The sequence below is a fragment of the Macaca nemestrina genome, chromosome 8, assembly GCF_043159975.1.
Source record: "Macaca nemestrina isolate mMacNem1 chromosome 8, mMacNem.hap1, whole genome shotgun sequence".
NCBI classification, from domain to species: domain Eukaryota; kingdom Metazoa; phylum Chordata; class Mammalia; order Primates; family Cercopithecidae; genus Macaca; species Macaca nemestrina.
In genome coordinates this window covers 5,526,178-5,554,002 of record NC_092132.1, presented here as the reverse complement: position 1 = coordinate 5,554,002, position 27,825 = coordinate 5,526,178, and the positions used below count along the sequence as shown (strand labels likewise).

The 27,825-nt window shown below is 52.0% G+C and overlaps 1 protein-coding gene across 4 annotated transcripts in view; it reads right to left on the bottom strand.

Moving 5' to 3' along the window:
- Positions 1-27,825, bottom strand: part of LOC105488384 (trafficking protein particle complex subunit 9) — a 724,351-nt gene that overhangs the window by 49,585 nt on the left and 646,941 nt on the right. Inside the window, exon 22 of one of the 4 annotated variants that reach the window (XM_071067769.1) lies at positions 17,398-17,869. The exons of the other annotated variants lie outside the window; for them this stretch is intronic. Within the exon in view, the coding sequence (XP_070923870.1) occupies positions 17,850-17,869 (20 nt within the window). The 3' untranslated portion in view covers positions 17,398-17,849. Of the gene's footprint in view, positions 1-17,397; positions 17,870-27,825 lie in introns of those variants that run through there. 4 annotated transcript variants of the gene reach the window in all.

Genomic DNA, 27,825 nt, shown 5'->3' with positions numbered 1-27,825 from the left:
GAAATTATAGACGGCTCAAAAAAATGAAGAGATATACCTTGATCCTGGTTAGGAAAACTCAACACAAAGATGTCAGTTCTCCCCAGACTGATCTACATATTCAACATCATGCCAATAAAAATTCCAGCAGGCTTTTTAAAAAAAAATAGAAAGTGGCACACTGATGAGAAGATTCATATGGAAATACAAAAGACCTAGAATGGCCAAAATATTACCTGACTTCAGGAGTTTTCGCACAACAGCCATAATGAAGACTGCGTGGTATTAGTTTCAAGACAGACAAGCAGATCCATAAAACAGAATAAATGGTCCAGAAGTAGATCCGTCATATACGGACAAATGATGTCTGACAAATATGCAAAGGCAATTCAGTCAAGAAAAGATTGTCTTTTCAACAGATGAGGCTGGAGCAACTGAATACACACTCACTAAAAGGAACTTCAGTCCCCACTCTGTATTCTGTAAAAAATTAACTCAAAATGAAACACAGACCCCAATGTAGAACCTAATACTACAAAACTCCTGAAAGAACACGTGGGAGAAAACTCTTTGTGACTTTGAGTTAGGCCAAGATTTCTTAGATATGACACCAAAAGCACATGCCTTTTATAAAAGAAATACTTGGTCTGGCAGGGTGACTCACACCTGTAATCCCAGCACTTTGGGAGGCCGAAGTGAGTGGATCGTGTGGGGAGCTGGAGACTAGCCTGGCCAACATGGCGAAATCCCGTCTCTACTGAAAAAAAGAAACAAACAAAAAATTAGCCGGGTGTGGTTGTGGGCGCCTGCAGTCCCAGCTACTCGGGAGGCTGAGACACATGAATTGCTTGAACCCGGGAGGCGGAGGTTGCAGTGAGCTGAGATCGCACCACTGCACTCCAGCCTGGGTAACAGAGGGAGACTTTGTCTCAAACAAACAAACAAACAAACAAACCCAGTAAAATAATAGGCAAAAGATTTGACAGACGCTTTCCTAAGGAAGATAATATAGATGGCAGGTAAACATATAAGGTACTTAACACTGTGAGTCAGTAGGGAGATGCGAATCAAAACTCCAGCGAGACGCGAATTCACTCATCTGTTAGAGGGCCTAGGGTGAAAATCACCGACCACATCAAGTGCGGTGGGGAGGTGGAGGAACTGGAACTCTCATGCACTGCCAGTGGGCGTGTAAAATGGCACAACCACTTTGTAGAACAGTTTGGAAGTTTCTTAAAAATAAAAAAATAAAAAACACAACGACCACCTGACCTAGCAATTCTACTCCTAGGCAGTTACTCCAAATAAATGAAAGCACAGGTCTACACAAAGCCTTTTACACAAATGGTCTTGGCTGCTTTACATTTGTAACAAGCCATAAACTGGAAGCAAGCCAAGTATCTATCAAGTGAGTGGATCAGAACTATTATGGTGTATGCATACAGTGGAATACTACTCCCGGCTGAAAAAAAGAGCTACTGGGACACGCGAAAACATACATGAATCACGATGCATGAACGAAGCCAGTTAAAAAAACAGCGTAGGTATCCATTTATTTAAAACTCTAGAAAGTGCAACCTCATCTACGGTGACAGAAAGCAGGTCAGCGATCGAAGGGGAAGGCATTGGGGAGGGGCAGAAGGGAGCAGGAGGGAGCTTGGGAGAGATGAATGCGCCCCATCCGATCTTGGTGGTGGTGGTGATGGTTTCATGGGTGTGTACACTACAGAACACGTCAAATGATACACGTTAAATGTGTTTCATTTATTATGTGTCAATAAGACTACAACAAAGCTGTTAAAAAAATTCAGAGACTGAGTCGGTCACGGCATACCAACAATCACTTTTATTACTAGCAGCACCCAATAAGGCCTTGCCTTTTATATGAAAACGCAGCGAGCTGACAGGCATGAGTGAGTATGGCCACCCAGCACAGTCACAGCCTGGGGGAATGGCCAGTCACTGCCTGATTTGAATTTGAGGAGGAAAAATCTTGTTCAGAGGCAACTGAGCTGGTTTATGTCTCTTGCAGCCTGAGCAGGGAGCGGGGAGGGGGGAAAGGTGGGGAGCAGATGTGGCTGGACCCGCTGTACAGTCACGACTCTTTCATCCTTACTGCAGCCTTGGGAGCAGGGGTTGCGGTTGCCACCCTTTAAGGATGAGGACCTGGGGTTCAGCGAGGTGACACCTTCTGTAAAAATCTCCCTGCCAGGCAGGGGCAGAGCCACGGGAAAGTGGGAACTGGGCCTGCCTGACTCTGTCCTCCCTTTTGCCCGACCCTGCAGATGCTTTCAAAGTCTAATACAGAAAAGGGCCTCACCGAAAGCTTAAATGTAAATGAACCAAGCAAAGGACACTGATATACACAGAATTTCTTTCTACATTGTTATTAGGTTAATAGTTAAAAACTGGTGACTATTTAACTTTCACTTGAAGTTTATTGTTCAAGCTAACACCATTGTTTTTCAACATCCCTGTCTGGGGTTGGTGCTACCTGCCAATGAGCACCTGGGTGTGTTTCTGTCTAGAGACCACTGGGTGCTCACCAGACCCCACAGGAAGACGGCTCCCGGGGCGCAGCTTTGAGTAATTTTGATTTCATCGCCAGGCCTCCAGGTGTGTCCTGAGTAACATGGGGGTAAAAATCTTCATTGGGCCTCTCTTCTAGGGCTACTGTCAGGACCAAATCGAGTGGGGGCATGGGAGAGCTTTGCAAGGCGTGGGGTTATGGGAAGTGAGACTAGGAACCCCACCGCGGGTATCTGACCCGGTGGCGTCCTCCACCACTGCCAACCACAGTACTACAAAGGGCACAGACTCAGAACTAGGAACCCGAATTCCAACCAGGCTTCAGCCCAGCAAGCTGCTTCCCCTCTGCACTGGTTTCTGCTGGGGACGATGATGACAACACGCTGAGTCCCACAGGACCGCCTCCCAGATCAAAGACCCACATGCCTCTCTCGGTGCCTGGCAGGGCAGCCCCTCCTGTGGCCCAGGACTCTGCCAAGCTTCAGGTCGCGGGTGGGTAATGCGCGTGTCAGTGTGTGTTGGAGGAGGGGAAGGGTGGTGGATTAATTTTAAAATTTAACTTGCTTCCCTTTTTGCCACAGGGAAAAGGAGTGGGAACAGGTTTCTAAAAATAGCCTGGCCTGTCAAAACTGTTAACTATCAGGCAGGGCAAGGATGGCGGCTGCTGGGGAGGGAGAGCGGGAGCTGCGGAGGATCCCAGCCTGGCCCTTCCTGGTGCTGGCACCACCCAGGCACAGCCAGCCAGCAGGCAGCCCATGGTCCTGGGGCATGGCAGCTGCTTAGGCAGTGCCAGCAGACCCTGGCACGGAGGTCCGTGGCCACTCCACAACAGCCTGTGAAGAATGGTACCCACCCCCCATCCCCATGTGAGACGCTGGCCCTGGGCACATGCTTTGTTCTCCCATCTCCTTCCTGATGGCCACGCAGAGTTGACTTACCATCACGCCTGCCTTCGTGGGCACAGGCTGAGCACAAGGTCCCCAGCCCTCCCTCGACACAAAGTCAACTCACTGTGAGCCACAAATCACACAACACCCTGGGCCACCTGCCTTCACAAGAGGTGGGGGGCTTTCAAAAACAAAGCAAGATATTAGGGGCCGGCACAGGGGCCCTGTTGCCAACGTTCTGCAGGTCAGACCCAACCGTTTTAAAATAAAAGCCCACATGAGGAGCATTTTGTTTTGAAAAAACCAAAAACAAAACACTGAATTCTTTCTGAGAAACACTCTATCCATGAAGATGCAAACAAATTATGGGAGGCTAAGAACACAGTACAGCTAAAATCAGCATGCATGCTCATCTAAACATCAGAAATTATCCAAAATGCACCAGAAATGTCAGTCTGGAACTCTTGTGTGGGAAAGTGCTCCATTCACTTTGGCACTTGCTCACACTCATCTGCTGCAGCCCACTGCCTGCCTCGGAAGCACAGCCTGCCCAGAGGGCGGGAGACCCACGCCTGCCTCGGAAGCACACAGCCAGGTGTCCAGGGTCCCGGGCCTGCACCAAGCTCTGGTGCTGCCTTGAGGGGAGCTGCATGGTTGGGTTGTGAGATGGAAACTGAGGATCCCATGGTCTTCCCTGCCCACTCCCCAGGCCTTCTGGGAGCCACAGGGACGTGGCCCAAGGGTGTGCACGCTGCCCCTTGGTGCGTGGCTGTGTTTGGTTATCACAGCAGCCTCTCCTGACCCATCTTCACATGCCTATTTAGATGTGGCCTCATCACCCCCAGGATATTTACATTTCAGACCTACTGAACCATACTTAAACAGGAAGTGGCGAGTGCCTCTTTGAGAACTTCCTATAGGCCCAGCATTTTGGGGCCATCTGTTCGTGTAAACTGGCACCCTACCTGTGTGGTCAACAGTGCTGGGGGGACACCCAGACCTCCCTCTTCCGACCCTCCATGTGCTCCTGGCTCTTTGCTCCCGAGTGCCCTGTGCTGGGATGAAGGGTAAATACACCTGTGACCCCGAAGCCTGTGTGGGTCCCAGGGGAAGGCAAGCTGGGAGGGCGGTGGTTAAGAAAACCGAGAGAATCATGTGATCGAGGGAGGACCAAATGGCGGCCGGACTGAGCAGAGACCTCGACTCCGGGACCCGTACATCCCTTCTGTAGGCCAGCCTCAGTGGAGCGTTTGAAGGTGGGGCTCTGATGAAGGCGGGCCCTGCCAACAGCCTTCTCGGGCTCCCATCCCTGTGCGTCCCTCCCGACCCAGGGGAAGGACATTTGGTGTGGATCATCCTTCTCGGTAATGGGGTTATTCGGGGCCTGGCCGGGCTGGGGAACATGACGCCGCGTCGCTGCTGAGCGGGAACAGCAGGTGTCTGTCGATGCATCTGCGGAAAATGCTCACAGCACAATCTCTACATCAGGACACACACACGGGCAAGGACACTGGGAAATTGAATCTTATTACTAATTAATGGCTTTAATGCCTATGATTAGGCCTCAAAAACAGCCTATTTTCTGAAAGATAAGTTTAGCCCTGTTTGAACAGGAACTCAAGTGCTCTGCTGCCTCTGACGCAGAGAGCCCAGCTCCACTAATCACATTCAGAAGTTCCGAGCCCACCACCTAGAGTTTCAGAAACCGCGCTGAGAATGAAAGAGACCGGGGGGCGCTTCATTCTTCAGCAAGAGGTGCCACGGTGGGGGCGCGGACAAGCGTGGGGTGTGGGGTTCAGAGACCAGAGCTGGTGCTCACAGGGGAAGGCAGGCCGCCATCTCTGCCCTGAGAGGCAGGCTCCGGGCACTGCCACAATCCGAGCGGTGGGGGTTCTCACCGGGGTGCTCCTGCCCCCGGGGAGACACTTGGCGAAGCCTGGAGACATTGCTGGTTATCACATCTCGGGGAGTGGGTGCTACCGGCATCCAGTGGGTAGAGAGCACGGACGCTGCTGCACGTCTGACAATGCACAGGACAGCCCCACGGCACAGGACGATGGGCCCCAAATGTCCATCTGTCCAGGTGGAGAGTGGGATATGGTTGGATGTTTGTCTCCACCAAATCTCATGTTGAAATCCAATCCCCAATCTCCAGTCCAGCACTGGAGGTGGGGCCTGGTGGAAGGTGACTCGATGTCGGGGTGGATTTCTCATAAACGGTTAGCACCAGCGCCTTGGTGCTGTCCTTGTGACAGTGAGGGACTTCTCTCGAGGTCTGATGGTTTAGGAGAGTGTGGCACTGCCTCCTCCCTCTCCATTGCTCCTGCTCTGCCTTCTGCCATGAGTCAAAGCTCCCTGAGGCCTCCCCAGAAGCCAAGCAGATACTGCCATGCTTCCTGGACAGCTTGCAGAACCACAAACCAATTCACCCTCCTTTCTCTATAAACCACACAGCCTCAAGTATTCCTCGACAGCAATGAAGGAAGGCATGGGGCTCCCAGGGGAGTGCACAAGCCACGCTGGTGAGAACAGGGTTGCAGATCCTCAGGGACGGTCCCTGTCATGCTGCCAGCTGGCCAGCTTTAGGCAACTGCAGCAGTCCACTCACACTCGCACTCTCACTCTCACACGCAGACTCACACACACAGGCACCCGTCTCCCCTGCACAGACTCACACACACTCACACAGGTGTCTGTCTCCCCTGCACACTCACACACTCACACAGATGTCTGTCTCCCCTGTACAGACTCACACACACTCACACAGTTGCCCGTCTCCCCTGCACACTCACACACACTCACACAGATGTCTGCCTCCCCTGCACAGACTCACACACACTCACACAGTTGCCCGTCTCCCCTGCACACTCACACACACTCACACAGATGTCTGTCTCCCCTGCACAGACTCACACACACTCACACAGGTGCCCGTTTCACCTGCACAGACTCACACACACACACAGGCGCCCGTCTCCCCTGCACTAGGGCAAGGCGCTGGGCTCTGGCGCCCCTTCCAGCCCGGATGTTGTATGGATTGGCAGGGGAGCATGGTGGTCTCAAGCCCAGCTCAGGGGCAGCCCTGGCTCTGCCCTCACCTAGCTGGGTGGTTGCTGGCACACTAGAACCCCAGTTGCCTAACACAACAGGACAGGGACAGTGCACAGGCAACTCTGCATGGGATGTGGCTCTGCAACCCAGGACTCAGCACTGCCGTCACTCCTCTGCAGCACGGGTGGGGTGGGGGTGTGGAAGGAGCCCCTCGACAAGGATTCCACCATCACTGCGTGGCCAGGCTCCCAGGAGCTACTTGTCCATACCCCAGCTTTCAGCACACATGTCACCTCCCACAGGGAGCCCTCCCTGATTTCCTCCAAATAAAACAGGGGCCTGGCACCTATCTTTTTTTGTCTCCGTCAAAATTCGCCCTATGCTAGACTCCAGGCTTGTGCTGGTACGGAGGCTCCAGGGATAGACAGCACAGTCCCCCATTCCTGTCTGCTGGGGAGACAGACACTCAGACAGCAGGTTTAGTCTCACTTGAGGTCCTGAGATGGGGGGTGGCCAGGGGAGCAGGGGAACCTCCCCGTCTCAGGAGAGCTTCTGGAGGATATGCCTGAGTGGCATGCTGAGGGTGGAAAGAATTACCCAGATGGCAGCAGGCAGGAAAGGCCTAGAGGCAGAGAGAACAGTGTGAGCAGAGGCCACAGAGCACAGTTTGTGTGTGCCGCACGCGTGTGCACGTGGGCCTGGCATGGTATGTTGTGGTGCGCTTATGAACACAGATGCACTTGGGAGACAAATACCCCACTGTTCCCACTGAATGGAGCAGCAACCTGGGGGCAGACGCCTGGATGTGGGGCTGATGGGGGGGCCGGGGCCAGGCTGGGGAGTCAAGGCCACCAGTCTAGGAGCCCTGCTTCCCCGTGTCTGAAAACTCCAACCCAACACCTGAAGACTAGTCCTGGGTGTCTGCGCTGCACAAAGAAGGAAGCAGGAGCTCCGGAGCTGCAGGCCTGGGACCCCTACAGTGCATCGCAGAGTTGGACCCCCGGCCAGTGAGGGATGGGCTCAGCCTGCACCCCACCTAGGGCAATAGTGCTGCTTTCTAGTCAGACTTTACATCCTATTCCTGCAGGGACGAGAACCAACAGCAGTTGGAAAAAACATCCACAGGGAAGCAAGAGGAACACAGGGTCTCCATGGGCCATCCTCTGTCAAGGGACGGAGCTGGCAGGTGGCAGGGACAGCTCCACAGAGCAGCTCCTGGCATCTTGGGGCCCACAGGACTAGCTTGCTGCCTGGACAGAGTGATCTGCTGGGTCTGGCGTTGCCCTGAGATGCACACCCAGCAAACAGTCCAAGGTGGCCCAGCTGCCAGGGAGGAATGCTGTGCTCACATCCAGCCTCTGCCACTGACTAAGCTACGTGCACTGGGCAAGATGCTCCCTCTCTCGGAGCCTGCATTTCTTCTTGGAGTCACCACCAGGACTGAACCAGGGGACACGGCTGCCCCCTCCTCTGCAGCCTTCTCTTCTAGGAACCCCCTGTACCAACCAGACTCCTTTCCCTGTGTGTTCCACCCATGCCCAGCACCTGCCCTGACTGTGCCCGCTCCAGCTCATGGGTGTGCCCTGCACTACTTGGTGCCAGTCTTTGCAGGAGACTGCAGGTCTGTCACCCATCCGGAGACTCCTGTTCAGCCCACAGGGCTCCACTCCAGCAGCATTTCTTCAAGGAAACCTTCTCCAACCTTCACAGGCTCCTGCCCGCCGCCTGCCGCCTGGCCCCTGGGAGACCACTGTGCCTTGTGCTGACCTGGGGCCTGGACTGTTACTGACAGTCACCTGTTTGTGCCATCATGGCCCAAGAGTGCCGAAGACTGGATAGAGACTTAGTCATGTCTGCACCCCAGTGCAGAGTGCAGGAGCCTCAGCTGAAGGAGACACAGCTTCCCTGAGGGCTGAAGTCGCTGGGGGTGGCCCGGGGTCAGAGGCTGTGCCTGTTTAGAGAGGTGGTACGGTACACCGTGGGTGGTACACAAGTCAGCCCACAGAGTCCCAGATCAACATCCGGCTTGAGCAGCTCCAGACAGTGGAAAAAGAGCAGTTCACTCGCTAACCTGAGTCGGAATGAAGGAGGGAGTGATATTTGGAATAAAATAGAAAGTCTCTCCCAGGACTGCAAGGCCACGTGCCCTCCTCTACTGTCATCCCTATACCCTCAAGCTCCCAGCTCCACCCCACTGGCTACGGCACCTCCCGATTCGGCCTCTGCACACTCGGGACTTCAGACACAGGCCCCTCCCCGTTGCCCCTGCAGGTCTCTTGGGAGAGGCCTCCCCTGCTGACCCCCTCCCTGCCCCACTACTCCTGTCCCCCACCCTGCTCTGCTGCTCTTCATGGCTCTGAGCGCCGCTGGGCAGACCCCACCCATGTGGCTCATGCCTGCCCTGTGCCACCTGCCCCAGGAGCTCCCAAGAGCAGAGGCCTGGCTCCCACTGTGGTCCCAGCACCAGGAATCCTGCCTGGCTCTGTGACCTTGGTGGTCCCCTAACGATGTGCCATGGGGTCAAACAGGGCCTCCTCTCCTCCTCACAAGCTGCCCGCACTTGTCCTCTAGCTGAACCTCGGGCACTCGCCTGCAGACATCTCAAACTATCACCCCATCTCAGGCCGTTTCCAGAGGTTGCTGTCCATAGACAGGTATGCCAGAAAAAGGGGAGTCCAAGGCCAAATGGAGGCATTCTCGCTTACCAAAGGGAACCGGTTTTGTTAGGCAGGGACTCCTGGGAGCCTCAGTGGAGCTGAGGTGCTGGCATTTCCACGACAGATGCTGGGCCCACTTCAGGGACACACTTAAGGAAACCCAGGTGTGAACCCTGCCCAGCAACTGTGTGCTCCCCCAGGGCAGGGCCATGACCTGGCCGTCCTCTTGGCTCCTGTTCCTGGCAGAAGCACTGGCGGGCACCCCGTGATTCTGCCTGGGGGTTCTTGGTGCCTGAGGCTGTACTAGTCCCTGCCATCCTCAGAGGGGCTGGCGAGGACAAGTGCTCAGTAAAGACAGCAATCCAGCCATACAACCCAGCCTGTGGGAGTCGCCTGCCATTCTGCATAAGCAGCAGTGGATGGCCCAGAAGTCATTGGACTTTTAAGGCCATTCACATGGCAGAGGCTGTGCCAATCTGAGTCACCTGACATCAGGTCCATAGCCCAACACAGATCCAGCTCCTTTCCTAAACCTGGGGTGAGGAGAACACAGGGAATATAAAGATAAGAACCAGCATTTATTAAGCACTTACTATGTGCCAGGTATTTGTCATCCCTTAGCTTGCTTAGACCTCTCAACTCCCCAGGAAAAAATAACTTATCAGGGTCTTGAAGGGAGACCAAAGACAATGGGCAGGCACAAAAATTGATTTCACCGCCAGCCCAGGTCCCCCATGGGCCCTGCTGGGAAGGCCTGGGGCCCAGGTGCCCTGGCTCCAGCACAGAGCCTGTTCTTCTCTGCAAGGTTTGCATCGTGCCCACGGCCCCATTTATCTGACAATTATGGTGAGAGGAAGGGCATTGCCGAGAAGTCTGGAGAGCCAGGCAGCCATCCTGTGTTTGCAGTTAATTCCCCATGGGCCCTTCAGGAAGATGTCACACTTCTCCTGGACGCAGAGATCTCAAAACACTGCCTATGAGATGAGGAGTCGGGCCAGATGATCCCCAGGGACCCTTCCACCACTAGCAGCCTGTTTGCGTGATTCAAACACAGCTTTTCCCTCGAGCCACACATGGCTTAATTGCTAGGCAATGCAGCTGATAGGATCTGTAATCAAAGCTGGGCAGGGAGGGGGTGGGGGCGGCGGGGAGAAGTGAAGTCATCAGTAAGTGGACACTTTGATGAGTACTTACAGTCATCATTTGGCATCTGAAAGCATCCTTTTCAATTATCTGAAAGATAATCCACAAACTAACCTGAAACCCAGAGTACACAATTAAAGTGTTGGGAAACAATCAGATGTCATGATGCTCTCCTGGGCCAGTGAGCGTGAGGGTGGGAGGCGGACCTCTGGGACAGAAAATCAGCTGCGCACAAGCCAATTACCACCCTGACATGGATCCTCATAATGGCACAGGGAGGGAACTGGATGCCAGTGTGTGAATGCACAGGGTCATCAGCCCATGGCAAATGCTCACTGAACAAACACAACACGGGAGAAGGCGGCCAGACTCAAATTGCTGTCTTTAAGAATCTCGCACCGTTGGTAAGAGCATGAAATGGGGGAGGGGGAGGAGGAGGAGATGCTTTTGCTCAAGAGGCTTCCCTTTGGTGCTATTCACAAAACTCAGTGCATTTAAGCAGAGCCCTGCTCCGCCCTATCTGAGGGCCTGGGCAGGTCACTTGGTGATACTGGGCTCACCAGCAAAGGGGGAGGAGCTGACCTCACTTTACCTGGTAGGTGGTTGGTTCCCGCCCAGAGACCCTGATCCAATGATGCATCAGACACCTCCCCATCCCCAGCAGCCAGCAACCACTCCTTGAATGCATGTGTCTATGGATTTGTCAATTCAGGACATTTCAAATAAATGGAATCATACAGTAAGGGGCCTGCTGTGCCTGGAATTTTTCACTTAGCATCATGTTTTCAAGGTTCATCCATGTTATAGCATGTGTCAGCATTTCATTCCTTTTCAGAGCTGAATAATATTCCATGTTATGGCTATGCCACATTTTGTTTATCCATTCAGCAGCTGATGAGCATTTGTGTTATTTTCACTTGTTGGTTATTATGAACAGTGGTGCTATGAAGATTTGTGTACAAGTTTTTGTGTGAACATATATTCTCCTGGGTATACATCCAGAAGTAGAAGTTCTGGGTCATATGGTAACTTTAACTTTGTGAGGAACTGCTAGACTGTCTTCCAAAGTGGCTGCACTATTACATTTCCACCAGTAGTGGGAGGGTTCCAGTGTCTCCACATCCTCATCAACACTTGTTACTATCTGTCTTTTTTATTCTAGCCATCCTGGCTGGTGAGAAGCAGCATCTCATTGTGGTTTTGATTTGCATTTCCCAAATGACTAATGAATGATGCTTGGCATCTTTTTGTGGCTGCTTGGCCATTATATTTCTCTTTGAAAAAATGTCTATTCAAGTACTTACCCATTTTTAAGTTGGGTTATTTGTCTTTTTTACTGTTGAGTTGAAAGAGGTCTTCACATATTCTGGATACCAGTCCCTTATCAGATATATAGTTGGCAAATATTTTCTTCCATCCAATGTGTTGTCTTTTCACTCTCTTGGTGGTATTCTTAGAAACACACATGTTTTTAATTTTGATGAAGTCCAATTTATTTATTATTATTTCTTGAGATGGAGTCTTGGTCTGTCGCCCAGACTGGAGTGCAGTGGTGTGAACTCAGCCCACTGCAACTTCCGCCTCCCGAGTTCAAGCAATTCTGCTGCCTCAGTCTCCCGAGTAGCTGGGATTACAGGCGCCCGCCACCATGTCCGGCAAATTTTTGTATTTTTAGTAGAGATGAGGTTTCGCCATGTTGGCCAGGCTAGTCTCGAACTCCTGACCTCAGGTGATTGGCCTACCTAAGCCTCCCAAAGTGCTGGGATTACTGCCATGAGCCACAGCACCTGGCCATATTTATTTATTTTTTTTTTTCCGCTTGTACTTCTTGTGCCCTACCTAGGAAACCACCACAAAATCCAAGGCCATGGAAGAATTCTGTGTTTTCTCCTAAGAGTTTTATAGTTTTAGCTGTCATAGTTAGATATTTGATCAACTTCATTTTTTTGCATAAGGATCTCTAGTTGTTCAAGCACCATTTGTTGAAAATCCAATTCTTTCTCTATTGAACTGTTTGGCAGCCTTGTTGAAAATTGCTTGGCCGTAAATGTAAGGGTTGGTTTCCGGACACTCAATTTCAGTCTGTTGATCTGTACGTCCATCCTTATGCCAGCACCACGCTGTCTTGATTACTGCAGCTTTGTAGTAACTTTTGAAATTGGGAACTGTGAGTTGTCCAACTTCGTTCTTCTTTTTCAAGATTATTTTTGCTATTCTGAGTTCCTTGAATTTCCATATGAATTTTAGGATCAGCAGCTTGTCACTTTCTACCAAGAAGCCAGCTGGGATTTTGACAGAGATTGTGTTGAATCTGTGGATCAATTTGAGGAGTGTTGCCATCTTAACAAAATTAAGTCTTCCAATCCATGAACACAGGGTGTCTATTTATTTGGGTTTTTAAAAATGTCTTTAATTTCTGTTAACAATGTTTTGTAATTTTCAGTGTACATGCTATGCTCTTTTTGTGTTAAATGTACTCTTAAGTATTTTATTCTTTTCTGTTGCTATTATAGATGGAAGTTTCTCAATATCATGTTTGGATTGTTCACTGCTGGTGTATATAAACACAATTGATTTTTGTATACCAATCCTGCATGGCAATAGAGACTTTTAAACAGAGCTGTGATTCAGAAATACTACTTTAGCACTCTAAAGAGAAGATTCTGGAGACACTGGAGACACTGAAATCAGAAGGGGGTTGATGTGTAACCCAGGATGAGAAGACAGGGACCTGAGCAATGGCTGGGATTGCTCCAGAGACTGCTTGCTTGTTTGGTTTTTTTCAAAGACAGGAGCGGTGGGGAGGTCTGGACAGGGTGTGGCCCAAGGTGTGGCTTTCTCAGGAGCTGTGCTTTGAAAGAGGTCAGTCCTGTCAAGGGCGTAATTAAATATGCTTCCCTGGGGAAGAGATGGTATGCCATTGGTTCTCTTCTGAAGCTCAGGGTCCTGACCAACACTTCCCTGAATTTATCTGGGAACACATAACCAGATCTGAGAAATACTCTTGCATCAGTTCCTGCTATAACAAATTACCACAAACTTAGGGGCTTAAAGCAACAGAAATGTATTCCCTTACAGTTCTGGAGGCCAGAAGTCTGAAACAGGACCACTGGGCCGAGTCAAGGTGTCGGCGGGGCTGTACTTTTTCTGGTGGAGATCCTGTTCCCTGTTTTCTCCAGCTTTTGGGGGCCCCTGGAATTCCTTGGTTTGTAACCACATCATTCCAATCGCGGCCTCCTCCTCTGCCGTGGGTAAAATCTCCCATCTCCCTCTTAGAAAAATGCATGTGATGATGGTGTTTAGAGCCTGGGATGGTTTGGATGTGTCCCTGCTCAAATCTCGTGTTGAGTTGTAATCCCTAATGCTGGAGTTGGGGCCTGGTGGGAGGTAATAGGATCCTGGGGGTGGATCTTCCCTTTTGGTACCGTTCTCATAATAGCAAGAAGACCTATCTTTTTTTTTTTTCTATAGCAGTGTGAGAATGGACTAATACATAGCCCACCCACATAATCCAGGATAATCTACCCATCTCAAATTCCTTGATCGCATCTGCAAAGATCCACCCCAACCTTTTATGCACTATAAGGTAACATTCACACCATCCAGAGATGAGGACATGCATCTCTTTTGGAGGGCCATTTTTCCACTGACCACACTGCTCCTTGTGCAGATGAGGATAACTGTAGACACACGGCATCCCCAAAACCACATCCATGGAGGGGCTGGCCCTTACCCTTCCTGAATCACCTACTGAAGCCGTCAGTCCACCGCTGGCTCCCACGAGGGTCTGTTTCCTCAGACTGCATTTGCTATCCAGTCTCACGGTGTTCGGTCAGACCCTGGATCCCCAATTCTGTATTACCCCCATAAAAACTCCCTGCCATCTACAACTGTCCACACTCAGTCCGTGGGCAAGGAGCACGGAAGAGTTCCCATGAGCTCTTAGAGCAGTAGCAGGAAGAATGTCCTACCCCGGCCTGGCAGGGGAAGGAGCAGGGCCGGGAAGCCCTGGGAAAGGCCCTGCAGTCCCATGGGCTGGGGGCTCGTTCCCCTTTTCAAAGCCCCACACTGTGCCGTGCATGGGGCCACTGAGACAAATACAACAGAACTGCTGTCCTCAAGGGCTTCTCAGGCCGATGGGGAAAGACAGGCAAGGAAACTGATCACTACCTCCAGAGAGGGAAGCGAAACAGACCACTGTCCTCCAGAGAGGGAAGACATGCGGGGCCCAGAGGGCAGCAGCTGAGACAGACGCGGAGATGGACAAAGGGCAGGACTCGCTCCAGAGGCAGTTAGATTCCATAGACACGTGGAAGGCACAGCAAACAGATGCCACAAGACACCCACATGTGCTAGCACCTGGCCATGTGCCAAAAGATGGAGCAGGCGTTGTGCTGGATGGGCCAGAGTGCACTCCTGCCGCCGGGGCGCCTTTGGCTGAGGTCCCCAGCCCGCTGCACTGTGTGGTGCAGTGAGACCTGTCACCTGTGCCATGCTGACTACACAAGTGGTAGCCACCTATGCCAGGGCAGCACTCTGTGGCTGGCCAAGGCCTAAGAAGCAGTCAGGCCCAAGAACTCAGCCAACAGGGCCAGGGATGTGGGTGACCAGAGCTGCTGTCCTGGGAGCATGTGCCCCAGAGACTGAGTGAGACTGAGCTGTTGGAAGAGGACACGCGTGTCCACACAAAGGGGCCAAGAGCAGGGTTTCTGGTGGGTCCGTGCAGAGGTAGGAAGGCAATTCGGAAAGACCAGTTGCTTTCTGGGTCCCCTGTTCCAAAGCTGAGGGGCAGCGCAATGTGCAGCTCCCAGAAAGAGCAGATGCCCCTCCCAGGAAGGAACCGACAGCTGTTCCTGAGGCGGCCACTACCACTGCCCCAGAAGGCAGGTTTTTCATCTGTGTGGCAAACGGTACTCTAAGACATTCGTCACTGGCTCGAGGTCCCAGAGCTGGTCCATGGCAAGGCAGGGACTGGAGCCCAGGAGAGCCGTCTGAAACCACACTCTTCCCTCCCTCCAGTATCTTCCTGCTCTCCAGTATCTTCCCACCCTCCGGTATCTTCCCTCCCTCCGGTCTCTTCCCTCCCTCCAGCAGCTGTCCATTGATGGGATGGGTGTTTGCACAGGGCCAAGTGTGAGGTGCCAGAGGAATGAGGGTGGGGACAGACCACATAATGCCTTCCTCTTCCTGGAGCTTCCTGGGGAGACTCGGCTGGTGGCCTCCCTGCTTAGATGCATCCTCCTGAAGGTGACAGTCCATGCCTCCTGCTCACGTTGGGCCACATACCCCAGCATCCCAGCCTGGACACCTCCTGAGCCAGGAGCAAAGCCACAGGCATCAGGGCTTACAAGTGAGTGGTGAGTGGTGAGTGGTTGTGGCAGGAATCTGGGGCCGGGGGAGCCCATGCCTATGGAGGGGGGCACGTGGCCCCCAAGGAGGCACAGTGGCTGGAGCTCCTGCCCTGCCCCCCTTCCCTTGGTGCGTCCACTGTTATGTGAGTGAAGCAGAGGCAGTGAAAATGCCAGGAGCTGTAACCTGTAACAAGGGGATGGGAAAGTGGGGGGTGGGGTACAGTTATCAACCAGGATTCCTGTTCCAGTCAGGAGGCACTGTGACTTTTCGAGTTCTGGGTTTGAACTGCACAGTCGTAGACAGGACCTGCCAGGAATCCGCACGAACTTCTGTGTCAGTTATGCTGTGTTACCTCCTTTCTTCAAATCTGTTCTTTATCCTGAAACCTCTTAAGTGCCAATTAGCTAAAAAATGGGATTTGCTGAGCATGCAAAGCCTGAAGCAGTGGTCTACCCGTCAACAATCAGCGCCTCTCGGTAACCTCCTAATCCAGGATTGGGCCTGCAGAATCTGCCAGGGAGTCCCTGAGGCCTGTGGACATGGTTCCTGGACCTCTCCTGGGGCTCCAGAGGATATTCCCCACCCAGGTGCTCTTAGCAGAGCCCACTCAAGGTGCTGTGTCCCCCAGGAATCAGCTGGAGCTTGATTGTCTAGTTCTGGGCTTCTTCCTTTAGCCCACTCCTCTTCCCTCCTCTCCACTCCGTTGTCCCATACAGCCCAGTACAGAACGGCACAGTCAGCTGAGCACACCCTCTGTGCCAGGCGGGGAACCAGCAGGGTGGAGAATCTGGCCCTGCACAAATGCACTTGGAGTGAAGACTGCCCACCTGACCATGGGGCAGGAGAGACCAGCGAGAAGATGAGGGCACGGGTTCCTGCTCACACCTCCGCTTTGCTGGCCTCACAGGGACTGGCTTTTCACAAGGGGTGGAGAGGACAAGGAGAGGAGCTGCATTTGGGAGAAAGGGGTCCCTCAGTGATCTGAGATCCTGGCTACAGGAGGGGTCCCTGGGGCAGTGGAGGAGAAGCGCAGTGAGAGGAGTGGGCTTCCCACCCTGGCTCCCAGCACCACCCAGTGAGGACTCAGGCATCCCGTGGCCCTCTGACTCAGTTCCTTCAACTTCGAAATGAAGTTGCTACTAAACAATTCACAGGATCGCTGTGAGGATGAAATATCATAGTGATCGCAAGCTTTCAAATCCTGCAAGGTGCTTACGTTAGTCCAGGAGTGCAAAGTTGAGTAATACTCTCTTTAACGGGCAAGAGATCAACTAGTATTCATTGCTGACGACGATGGGAATGCTTTCGACGTGGAACATTCTGTTTGGAAAAAAAGACCGTCAGTGCCTCTAGGCTCTGGTTTGAGAATTGAAGCTTCGCAGTGTAGGCATCACCAGGGTGTGGAATGTGAAGTGTGTGCATCCGTATGTGAAGGTGTGTGTCTGTGTGCTGTCGTGTGAGTGCACTGTGTGCCTGTTGCGTATGTCAGTGTGTGTTGTGTGTGCATCCCTGTGTGAATGTGGGTGTATATGAAGGTGTCTGTGTGCCGTCATGAGTGTGCTGTGTGCGTGTTGTGTATGTGTGTGTGCATCCATGTGTGACCGTGTATGTGAAGGTGTGTGTCTGTGTGCTGTTGAGCACGTGTGTGTCATAGGCTCTCATCAGGCTCACAGCCTCTCAGGAAGGCAATGTCCGGAGGAAACTCTAGAGCGGCGAGTCCTGCAGCCTGCCCTGCCCTCCGGTCCCGTGGGCAGAAACTGACTCTGCCACTGCCTAAGAGAAGGGATACAGGTGCTCGTGCCTCTGCTGCACCACACACAGTGCCAGGGGACACAGCCACCTCACGTGGGAGCCCACCCTCTGGACAGTGCAACTGCCGGGAATCCTCAGGCCCAGCACTGCTCTCCGTGCAGGCAGTCAGACCATAAGCCCACAGTTGGAGGGTGTGCACACACAGACCCCAAACACAGCTGGATGCCGACACCTCATGTCTCATGTTCTGCCTATCACTAGTACATATCAGCCCATCAACAAATGTTCATTTCCTTCCCAGTTTACTGGCAGAAGGTTTTCCAGAGAACTTCAAACCCATTTTTCTCAAAGGCGATGTGTGGCTGTTCCCCAGAGTCACTGGAAGGCAGGGCTATTTCTTGAGATGGATGCATCACGCTGTCTAGTTTCTTTTCTCAGAATCTGCTGCTCCACTTTACCACTTCCCCAGGAGGACCGGGCTGTGGCTGGGATTTTTATTTCAGTCACTTTGGCAGCAGTCTGCAATAAATGATGTCCAAATGTGTCATTTGAACTTTCAATGGAGTTTACCATAGATGAAGAAAGGTGCTCCCCAATCACCTTTCTCCAATGAATCCCTCGAGTCTGCAAACAACACAACAACAACTGCTCTCACCAGCACCACCACCACTACCCATCGCCGTCACCACCCACCACCACCACCCACCACTACCGCCGCCATCCATCGCCACCACCCACCACCACCACCCACCACCACCGCTGCCATCCATCGCCACCATCATGCACCACTGCCACCAAGCACCACTGCCGCCAACCACCACCACCACCACCGCTGCCATCCATCGCCACCACCACACACCACCGCCACCAAGCACCACTGCCGCCAACCACCACCACCACCACCACCAAGCACCACCGCCACCACCACCAAGCACCACCAAGCACCACCAAGCACTACTGCCACCACCCACCACCACCACCAAGCACCACCGCCGCGACCCACCACCGAGGCAGCCACCATCCACCACTGAGGCAGCTCTCTCCCCACAGCCTCTTCCATGCAGTGCTTCAGACATGTTACCGAATCCTCATGAGGTCCCCTGCATGGGAAGGAGTATAAAATTCAACCAAGCAAAGGTCCCCACCAGCCATCATGGTGGGAGCAGCAAGCTGGAGTTCAGGGCCAGGTCCTCAACTGCTGCCAAAGTGACTGAAATGAAAATCCCAGCCACATTCACAGCATGTTTCACGCACGAACTCACTAAGCCCCCTCCCCTGGAGAGGGGTCCTCATGTTGGGGTCGAGGGGTCCTCATGTTGGGGTCCAGGGGCATGATAGAACCCGAGGGAGGTGTCTCTTCATCATGCATCCCATTGGGGTTGCAGTGAAGGTCAGACTACAGCTCTCTGCCGGCCTCCTTCCACTGTCAGATCCACACCAAACCCTGCGGAGACCCCCTGGATGCAGAGTAGGCGTTCCCCCCGCGTGTCCTTTCGGTAGTTTCAGTGGCTTTGTGGAATCAGGCGTGGCGTGGGGTGTGCCTGGGCTGGCTCCCGCCTGGAAGTCTGAAAACTCCAGGCCATGCACAGGCATCCAGAGCCTACCCAATCCAACCTCCTCCCAGTGCAGGGCCCCCACCAGGGTAGGAAGTGGGAGAACCCCATGGTCCGCAGGTGGGGGCCCGCAGACCTGGCAGCCCTGCCGTTCGTCAGCTGTGCACTTGGGGTAAGACGCTGAACATTCCGGGGCCCCAGGATCTTTGTTCTCTCATTTGCCAAGAAAATATTTATTGAGCATCCAGTGTGGGCTTGGCACTGTGCTTGGTGCGTTCCTCTGGGAGTCGGGGCTGGCCAGGCTCCCCTACTGTCCAGGGGTGGTGAATTAATGATTTCTGAGTAGTATATATTTCGACATATAAAACCTTTCAAAGTGCAGAGTCCACACATATAAAACCTTTCAAAATGCAGAGTCCACAAGAGGAGTTATAAAAGGAGCCCGTAGCATGAGTGGGAGGGCTGGTAATTCCTGACATGTATTAAAAACATCAACCACAGACCCAGAGAACACGGCCTCAGAGAACAGTTATTAAGTATAGACGAAAATACACAGAACCAAGAAGGAGGGCTCATAACACACTTTAAAGTACCAGAAAGCCCACTCCAGATTAGACTAAAATGCAAGCCTATAAGTGTCTCAATGTATAAAAGCCTGGTTAAGGCTAAGCTGTAATCACAACGTATCCATATAATCACATAATGATGCCTTCAGAGGCAGGGGTGTGTGCGGAGCATGCTGGAGAAGGAAGACCTAAGCTCTCAGTGTAACAGTCAAGGGCTGCAAAGTGTAGCTCGAGGAGAACAGGGCGTTAATTGAGAGCTTCCTACCTGCCAAGTACCGTGCCAGGCACTAAACATAAACTCCAAGGGCTTAACTCTTACCATCATCCCACATGGCAGCTATGGCTCCTGTTCCCAGTGAGGAAGCCAAGGCTCCCAGAGATTAAATGATCACCTACAATCAGAGGGAGCAGTGGATCTGCATTTTCTTTGTGTGGTCGTACAGTCTCCACCCCTTCCCATGGGTGGGTCCCGGCGGGAGGGGTACATTTCCCTCCTGCGTGCAGCAGTGGTGGGATGCAGGTCCTGGCTGGTTTACTGGCTGCGGGGAGAGCTTCCCTGTCCCCTCTCTCATTGTCCCTGGTGGGCTAAAACGCAGGCACATGATCTTGGCCACCTGGATGTTTCCACTTGGGGCTCAGCGGGAATGACACCAAGGACTCGTGAAAACAGTATGTAGCAGCTGCAGCAACAGGATTAAGAGTGGAACAGAAGTAGCCTCAGGTCCCAGAGCAGCTCCCCAAGGGTGTACCTGAACCAGACAGCGTCGGGGTGTGACCTTAGCTGGGGTCTGGCAGTAGCCGAGCCTCCTGAACCCCCATTCTGACTCTGAGTGGCTCCGTGAACTCCCTGATAGCCTTCCCAGGCACCTGCTGTTCTGCTGAAGTTGGCCAGAGTCCGTTTCTGTTGCTAGCAGCTAAGAACCCTGATTCTTAAGCAGCAGCTGCCCGATTCACACGAGGCCCTTCCCATCAAAGCTGAGCCGTTTCCCTTAGGATCCCGCTTCTCGTGATGGGGAGAGAGGCTCGCTCACTCCTCCGGTGTGCACACGCACGGGGGAGAAGCTTGTAGAAGGTGCGGGAGTGTTGAGGAAAGAGCCAGTGCTTTGATGGGCCGCAGGCCAGGAAGGCCCAAGCACTTAGCAGCCTCCGGAGAGCTGCGTGCCGATGCCCTCGAGACACTTTCAGCCGACCAAGGGCCTCAGAGGCAGGAGGAAGGCTGTCACCAAAAAATGCCCTGCACAGCCCCCACCCACTCAGAAGGACTGTGGCTTACCAGGGAAGGGACAGAAAACTTGGGAAGCCAAGGATTTCCAGTGCAGAGAGCTGGGGCTGTCTGTGGGATGAGGAGAGACTGGAAAGCATAGCCAGCAGGTCAGGAGTCCTTTGAAGAGAACCATTATTGCCAAGGCCATAGCAGTGCAGTTCACACCAGCCAGTTACAGGGATCAGAGACCCATCCCCAGAATCACATTCTTCACGACCCATGCATTCAGAAGAGCCTCTAAACTCCGAGGGGCAAAGTGGACAGCTGGCAGCCCTTCCCCTGGCCAGCACAGGTGGCAGCTTTGGTAAAGCTAAAGTGGGGAGGAATGTAAACTTGCTTTACCGATTCCCTTCCATTAATAAAACAGAGGGCCCCACACTGGGCGCTTCATAACTGTGTCCTTGCTTAACCACCAACAAAAATCCGCAAGGAAAACACGATGAACAGCACAGGAGCTGACGGATGTCCCAACACGACCATCGGCGGAAGCACTGCAGACGAAAGTGTGCAGAGATTGAAGCGGGTGCTCACAAAAGTTGGGCGAATGGCACCAAGTAGGGGTTCTGTGTTACAGCTCCTCTCTGTTTAATGCCCGAGAAATGCTTTCTTTGACTGTGAGCACAGAGGTGAAGAGCCTCAAAGGAAAGCCACAGTGTAGAGCCCACAGGAGGAGCTCAACACAAATAAGATAAATAAAATAATATGAAAAATGAAGCTCTACTAAATGAACAAAGCACGGGCATCAGATGGGTGGGTCCTGGAGGCAGGGATGAGCTCTGGCTGTGCCTTGGATGGGCTGGACTCATAACACGGGAATTTCTCCACAGACAGGAAGGGCATTCAGATGTGGGGGCAGGCACAAATGGAACATGCATCCCTGCAGGTGGGTATCTTGATGGCCCAAGAGGAGGGCAAGAGGCGGGAAAATCCTCGCTAAAGTCACCAAGCCCGAGGATCACAGAGGCGTGCAACTGGGTGCGGCCTCACCTTTTATGAACTATTATTTTTTTAACATCTTTATTGAGACATACTTCACATAGCATACAATTTACCCATTTAAAGTATACAATTCAGGCTGGGTGCAGTGGCTCACGCCTATAATCCCAGCACTTTGGGAGGCCGAGGCAGGCAGATTGCTCGAGGTCAGGAGTTTGAGACCAGCCTGACCAACATGGAGAAACCACGTCCCTACTAAAAAGTGCAAAAAAATTAGCCGGGCATGGTAGCACACACCTGTGATCCCAGCTACTCAAGGGGCTGAGGCAGAAGAATCACTTGAATCCAGGAGGTGGAGGTTGCAGTGAGCCGAGATAGTGCCACTGCACTCAAGCCTGAGCAACAGAGCAAGACTCCATTTAAAAAAAATAAAGTATACAATTCAGAGTTTTTAAAATATATCACAACCATCAGCATTATTACATTTCAGAATATTTCTATCTCTCCTCAGCACTATTTAATGTCAGAATATTCCCATGTCCCCCTAAAAAGCAATGCCATACCCACTGGCAGTCATTCCTTCCCCTCCCCACCCCCTCTGACAACCACCAATCTACTTTCCATCTCTACAGATTTACCAATTCTGGATGTATCATATAAACAGATTTGCATAATATGTGGGCTTTTGTGTCTGGCTTCTTTCACTTAGCATAATTTTAAAATATTCCCCTATGTTTTCATGTATATTAGTACTTTGTTCCTTTTTCTGGCTGAGTAGTATTCCATTGTATAGATATACCACATTTTATCCATCAGCTGATGGATATGTAAACAAAAACACTTAAGCTGGCTGTTTCCACGTTTTGCTATTATGACAAATGCTGCCACAAACAGGCATGTACAAGTTTTGTGTGGATGTATGTTTTCAACGCTCTTTGCCTAGGAGTGGATGTGCCTGACTCCAAACCCCTTTGTGATTTCTGACTTGCATCTGACAAAGGTTCCAACATGGATAAACACCAGAGTCTACTGATTGTAATATTTCATTATCAAAAACATCTGATTTGATAACCCTTCTAAGGACTAGGAAACAAATGCCAAATCCAGATAATCCACTTAACTTGTCCCACTTAGCATTTGTCCAAAAAACAGAGAAAAAGTCACCTTGAATTATACAGAAGCCATTTCTGAAACTGACTTCACAGTACAGTCTTGTCCAAAGGTAGATGCAGCAGTTCGCCCTGAGTGCATCAGCAACACTGACTAAGTGGGCACGGGGAATGGGAGTGAAGCATCCTCTTCTAGGCATGCCTAGAGACTGACAATGCTGGAGAGGGAGGAGATCGCAAACTGAGGAATAGCAGGAAAGTTCCCAAGAGCTACCAGGCAATTTCCTGCACCAGACAGGAGGCAGGCTATGAAATCACTGATTGTGGATGCGACAGCCGGGTGTAAATCTTACTGAAGCAGGGGACCTGGGCAATCGCCTCCGACTTCAGTCTCTGTCCCACAGCAGGGCCTTTCCGTGGCCCCGGGATACAAATCTCATTTTGCCTGCTGGCATCTGGGGTCCTCCGGAGCCTGGCCTCCTGACAGCCCAGCCCTGATCTTCCTGCTGTTCCTGCAGAAGCCCCCATTCTCTCTTAAGGAGTCCCCAGATGACAGCCAGCACAGCCCTGCAGGCACCATCCTCTCCCAGCCACAACAGCCAACCCCCACCTCAACCCCGGTAGCTGTGACTGTGCCTGCCATATAAACGGTGGCCACCACCCCGCTGAGCCACCAGACACTCCACGTGCCAGCCCCTGAGGTTGGCGAGGCATGCTCCCGAGCGGCAGGATACTGAGTGACCCCCTTCCTCCCGCCACCCCGGACCCTCTTCCTTGACTCCTGTGTGTGCTGAGAGCAGAGGTTGCTAGAGGCACATCTGGCATCTCTGCACATCTGCCTGATACTAAATCACTGGGTAACTGGAAACATACAGGTGGGGGGAGATTCTGCTCAGACGGGCAGACCTGGCACACACATTCACCCTGTTCCCTCCTGAAACCGACAGAGAGACAGACAGTGCCAGAATAAATAAGATATGAAGCCACTAGGAAGAGGAGGCAATGACAGCTGTGGAAAGAGGGCAACTAATTTTTGTAAGAAGCAAAGAGGATGGGTGAGGGGTAACTGACCTAACAGAGCAACAGAAACTAAACCCTGGGAGGCAACGCCAAGGAGACATGACTGCTGCTGGAGGCGGAGAGGTGGGGGTCCACAAAGCAGGAGCAGCCGCAGGGCATGGGCAGGGACAAGCAATGAGTGCAGAGTGGCAGCTGAATGACCATGACGGATCCTGCGAGCCAGGGTCCAGCCAGAGCTGACAAAGTTTCAGGGATTACACGAGTTGGCTGACGTCGTGTAGGGAGCCTGAAACTGGACACTACAGGAGTGTTTACATCTCAGACACCAGCAAATGCTACAGACCAGGGCTCCCCATCCCCTGAGAGCTGGCTGTTAAACCTCTACCAGCACACCACTGTGTAAAACTCTCCTCCTCCAAATGGCCACGGATGAACTGGACCTCGGTCAGACGGTGCAGAAGTTCTATTCTTGGCAGGACTCGGGCCAGGAAGCCTCTGGACTCAAGATTCCATGAAGGAGGGATGAAGGCAAAGTCCTGACACAAATTATGGAGAGGGGCAGCCCCCTCCTTGGATGTGGCTCCCTGAATTACAGAGTGGGACGGCCCCCTTCTTGGATGTGGCTCCCTGAACGTTGGCAGTGAGGTCCATGGCATACTCCAGGATCTCCTCTGGCCAGGCCAGAGGACAGACCAGGCCAGAGGACAGACTTGGGATAGCTGAGGGAGTCCCTAATGAACTCTGGGTGGGGCCCACCACACTTCCTGTCCATGAAGCCAACCAGTCAGCCATCCTGCCCAAGCACAGAGCCCAGCACTTCCCATCTGCTTTAGGGCCTCATAGGAACACACACCAAAGGGCACAGCCATTTGAGGACAACCTTTAAAGTAAAAGAGACAAAGAGAAATAAAGGGGAAGACAAAGAGAAAGGCAGAAATAATGCAGAGACCAAAACAAATCTTCAAAGAAAGCAGCAATTAATATTCTCACAGAGATAAGAAAAGGCAGTCCAACCATTACAAAAGAACAAGGTTCTATAAAAAAGGAACTGAGGACAAGGAAGAGCTCTTGGAAATTAAAAATTAAATAAAAAAATTTAATACGCAGATTGGACATGAAATTGTGGACATTTTCCAGGAAGCAGTATAAGCATTCTAAGAGATAGGAAACAGCACAGAAAAGAAAATTAAAGGAGTAGCCAAGGAGGCCCAAGAACCAATAAACAGGCATTCTGGAAGAGAAAACCCAGGAACAGGGAGGTAGAATTAGTGTAAAAGCCATTTTTCAAAGTCCTTGTTTTGGTGCCTGTGTTTGTTTTCACTGAAATGGCCCACTGAGGGCCTAGAACAAATGAGTTTCGAAGAACATCAGGAGACATTATGTGAAATTACAGAACATTGGAGACTGAAGAGAAGATACTAAAGGCTTCCCAAGAGAAGCAAGCAGGTCACCTGCAAAGGATAAGGAGCTCGGAATCTGGATGGCAGGGGAATTCTCAATAGGATGGAGGGAGCTCATTTTTTAAAGCTATGTATTTTTGGAAGCTAAAAGATGAGGGCAACACCTTCACAATTCCCAGGGGAAAAGAATCTAAATCCTAAATTCTGCTGAGTGATCAATTAAATTTGAGGGAGGTTTAAGATATATTTTTTTGGACATGCAATATTTCAAAAACATTTTTTTTCCTATGCACTTTTTCCTGGAAAAGCACTAGAAGATGCGCTCCAGCAAACTGAAGAAGTAAACCTCTAAAGAGAAGGGCAGGGGAAGCAGAAGCAGGATCTGGCACAGACGAGAGCCCAGGGGCTTGCTAGGGATGGTGGAATGTGCCAGGACCACAGCCCAGCAGCAGGCCTGGAGGACGGCAGGCCAGACGGAAGCAAGACAGGAGAATGCTGGAGAGCCATCTCCCAGAATCACACATGCACACGTGATGTAGCTAATGGGTTTGGTGGTATTGAGAGGAATTTTGTGGTTCTGATGGAAAGTCCAAGAAAAGTTAGCATCATAGAAAAATAAACAGTAAGAAAATATAATTCTAGAAAAAGCAAAAAAAAAAAAAAACCTGTTGAAGGAAGGGAAGTATAATCATAATACATGCTTGGCTTAGCTGTGAAAAACAATCGCATCGTCACAGTAAAAATGAACAGAAGAACTCTGTGGGGATTTAACCAAGAACTGTGATAGAACTGTAGTAGACAGGTAGAGGTGAGCAGCCCACAGATGATGTCTAACACCGAAAGATCACGCTACACCAGTGTACTCTATTTGGCATTAATTCAGTCATATTTTCAAGGTAAATGCCTAAGGAAACAGCTTAGCATTTGCAGAAGCGCCTCTGAGGACTGGCGCTGGGTGATGGGGAGGGTAGGAGTGAGGACTGTTGGTCTTCGTTATGTGCCTTGTGGAATGAAATGGCTTTTTAAGTCACATGTATATATCACTTAAAAATAAAAAACCTTTATAGAAAACTCATCATCAAAGGAAAATGTTAATGAGTTAAATAACAGATATTTTTAACTAGAGACTCCTATATAAATTAGTGTATTTTCTGCACCCCCAAAACACACAAACCAAGAGTAAAGGTGTTGGAATCAGGGCCTAGAATTTGAATCCGTGGAAGAGCTTTGCCTTCCAGGGGTATGGGCTATAGCTAAGGTGAACCTCAGTTTCCTCAACTACGGAATGGGGGAAAACATAAGCTACTTTACATGGGTTTGGGGAAGGTTAAAGACCCCGTATGTGTGAGGCTGGGCTGGAACGGCGCTTTGCAGACAGCTGCTAGAAGGGTCTGGAGCTGCAAGCTCCATGCCTGGCCCTGACAGCCTCCTCCGAATGGGAGTGACTGGCCTACTTCTCCGCCCTCCCTCAGGCTGTCTTCTCAGCTCTCCTGAGCTCTACCAGGGAAGGGGGCTGAGGATGCAGAGGCCGGGTGCCAGCTGCTTGAGGACTGTGCTGCCGGTCTCCCTGTGTCCCCACAAGCAGGGCATGCCCCGGCAGGCAGAACATAAAGAGGAGGCGAACTAGGCCCACTCTGATGAGGTCTCACATCTGCGAGACCTAGAGTAAGTCACGTCCCTTCTTGCACCTCAGTTTCCTCCTCTTAAAATGTCATGACAAGGCAGCTGCTGTGGGGCTGGTGTGGGGACAGTGCAAGAAGGGAGGGGGAGCACCAGCTCAGACCCCTCCTGTCCCACAAGCAACACGCTGCAGTGCCTCCCAGGTCCACGGCCAGCCCCCTTCTCGCATCATGCTCCAGAGAGAAGGCACCTTCCAGAACCATTCTCTAGAAGGATGGCAGATGCTGCAGGAATGAGACTTAGTGCTGGTCTATGAGGTGGGAAGGGCCAGGCCTAGTGAGGAGGGAGCCACCAGGCCTCCCTGAGCACCGTTTCTAGCACCTTGGCAGCAGCACTGGGTGGGGAGAGGCAAACAGCTCACCATGAGGCCTGAAGAGCTGACTCTGGGCCCAGCTCTGCTCAGCACTAGTTGGGGGTCCTCAGAAAGCTGGTGCTCAGGTCAGCAAGGCAGGCTTCCTGGGTTCTAATGTGTGCCAGGCCGCAGAATGGGCTGCCTGGGGACACAGAATGAATCAGACGTCACAGGCCCTAAGGAGCCCACAGAATCACGGGAAAGACAGGCAGGTAGCAGACAAAAACCACGTGGTGACGGCACCAGGGCAGAGGTGACGGTGCCGGGGGAAAGGTGATGGTGCCGGGGCAGAAGTGACAGCACCGGGCAGAGGTGACAGCGTCAGGGCAGAGGGCTGCGGGCAGGAATGTGGTTCACAGAGGGCGGACTGCTCAGCCCAGCCCGGGGCTCGGTGAGGGCGCCCCAGAAAGTTCCTGGAAAAGGTGACCCCAGAATTCAGCCCAGTCTAACTGACTCAAAAGTCCCCTTTTCTCTCCCTCCATCTTCCCTCACTGCCTCTGAGCTCGAAGCCCGGCAAGAAGAAGAATCACGTTCCTTCGGCAGCCGCCGCAGCTGTTCAGTCCGCCCAGCATCCCTGTGCTCCGTGAAGCAGGCG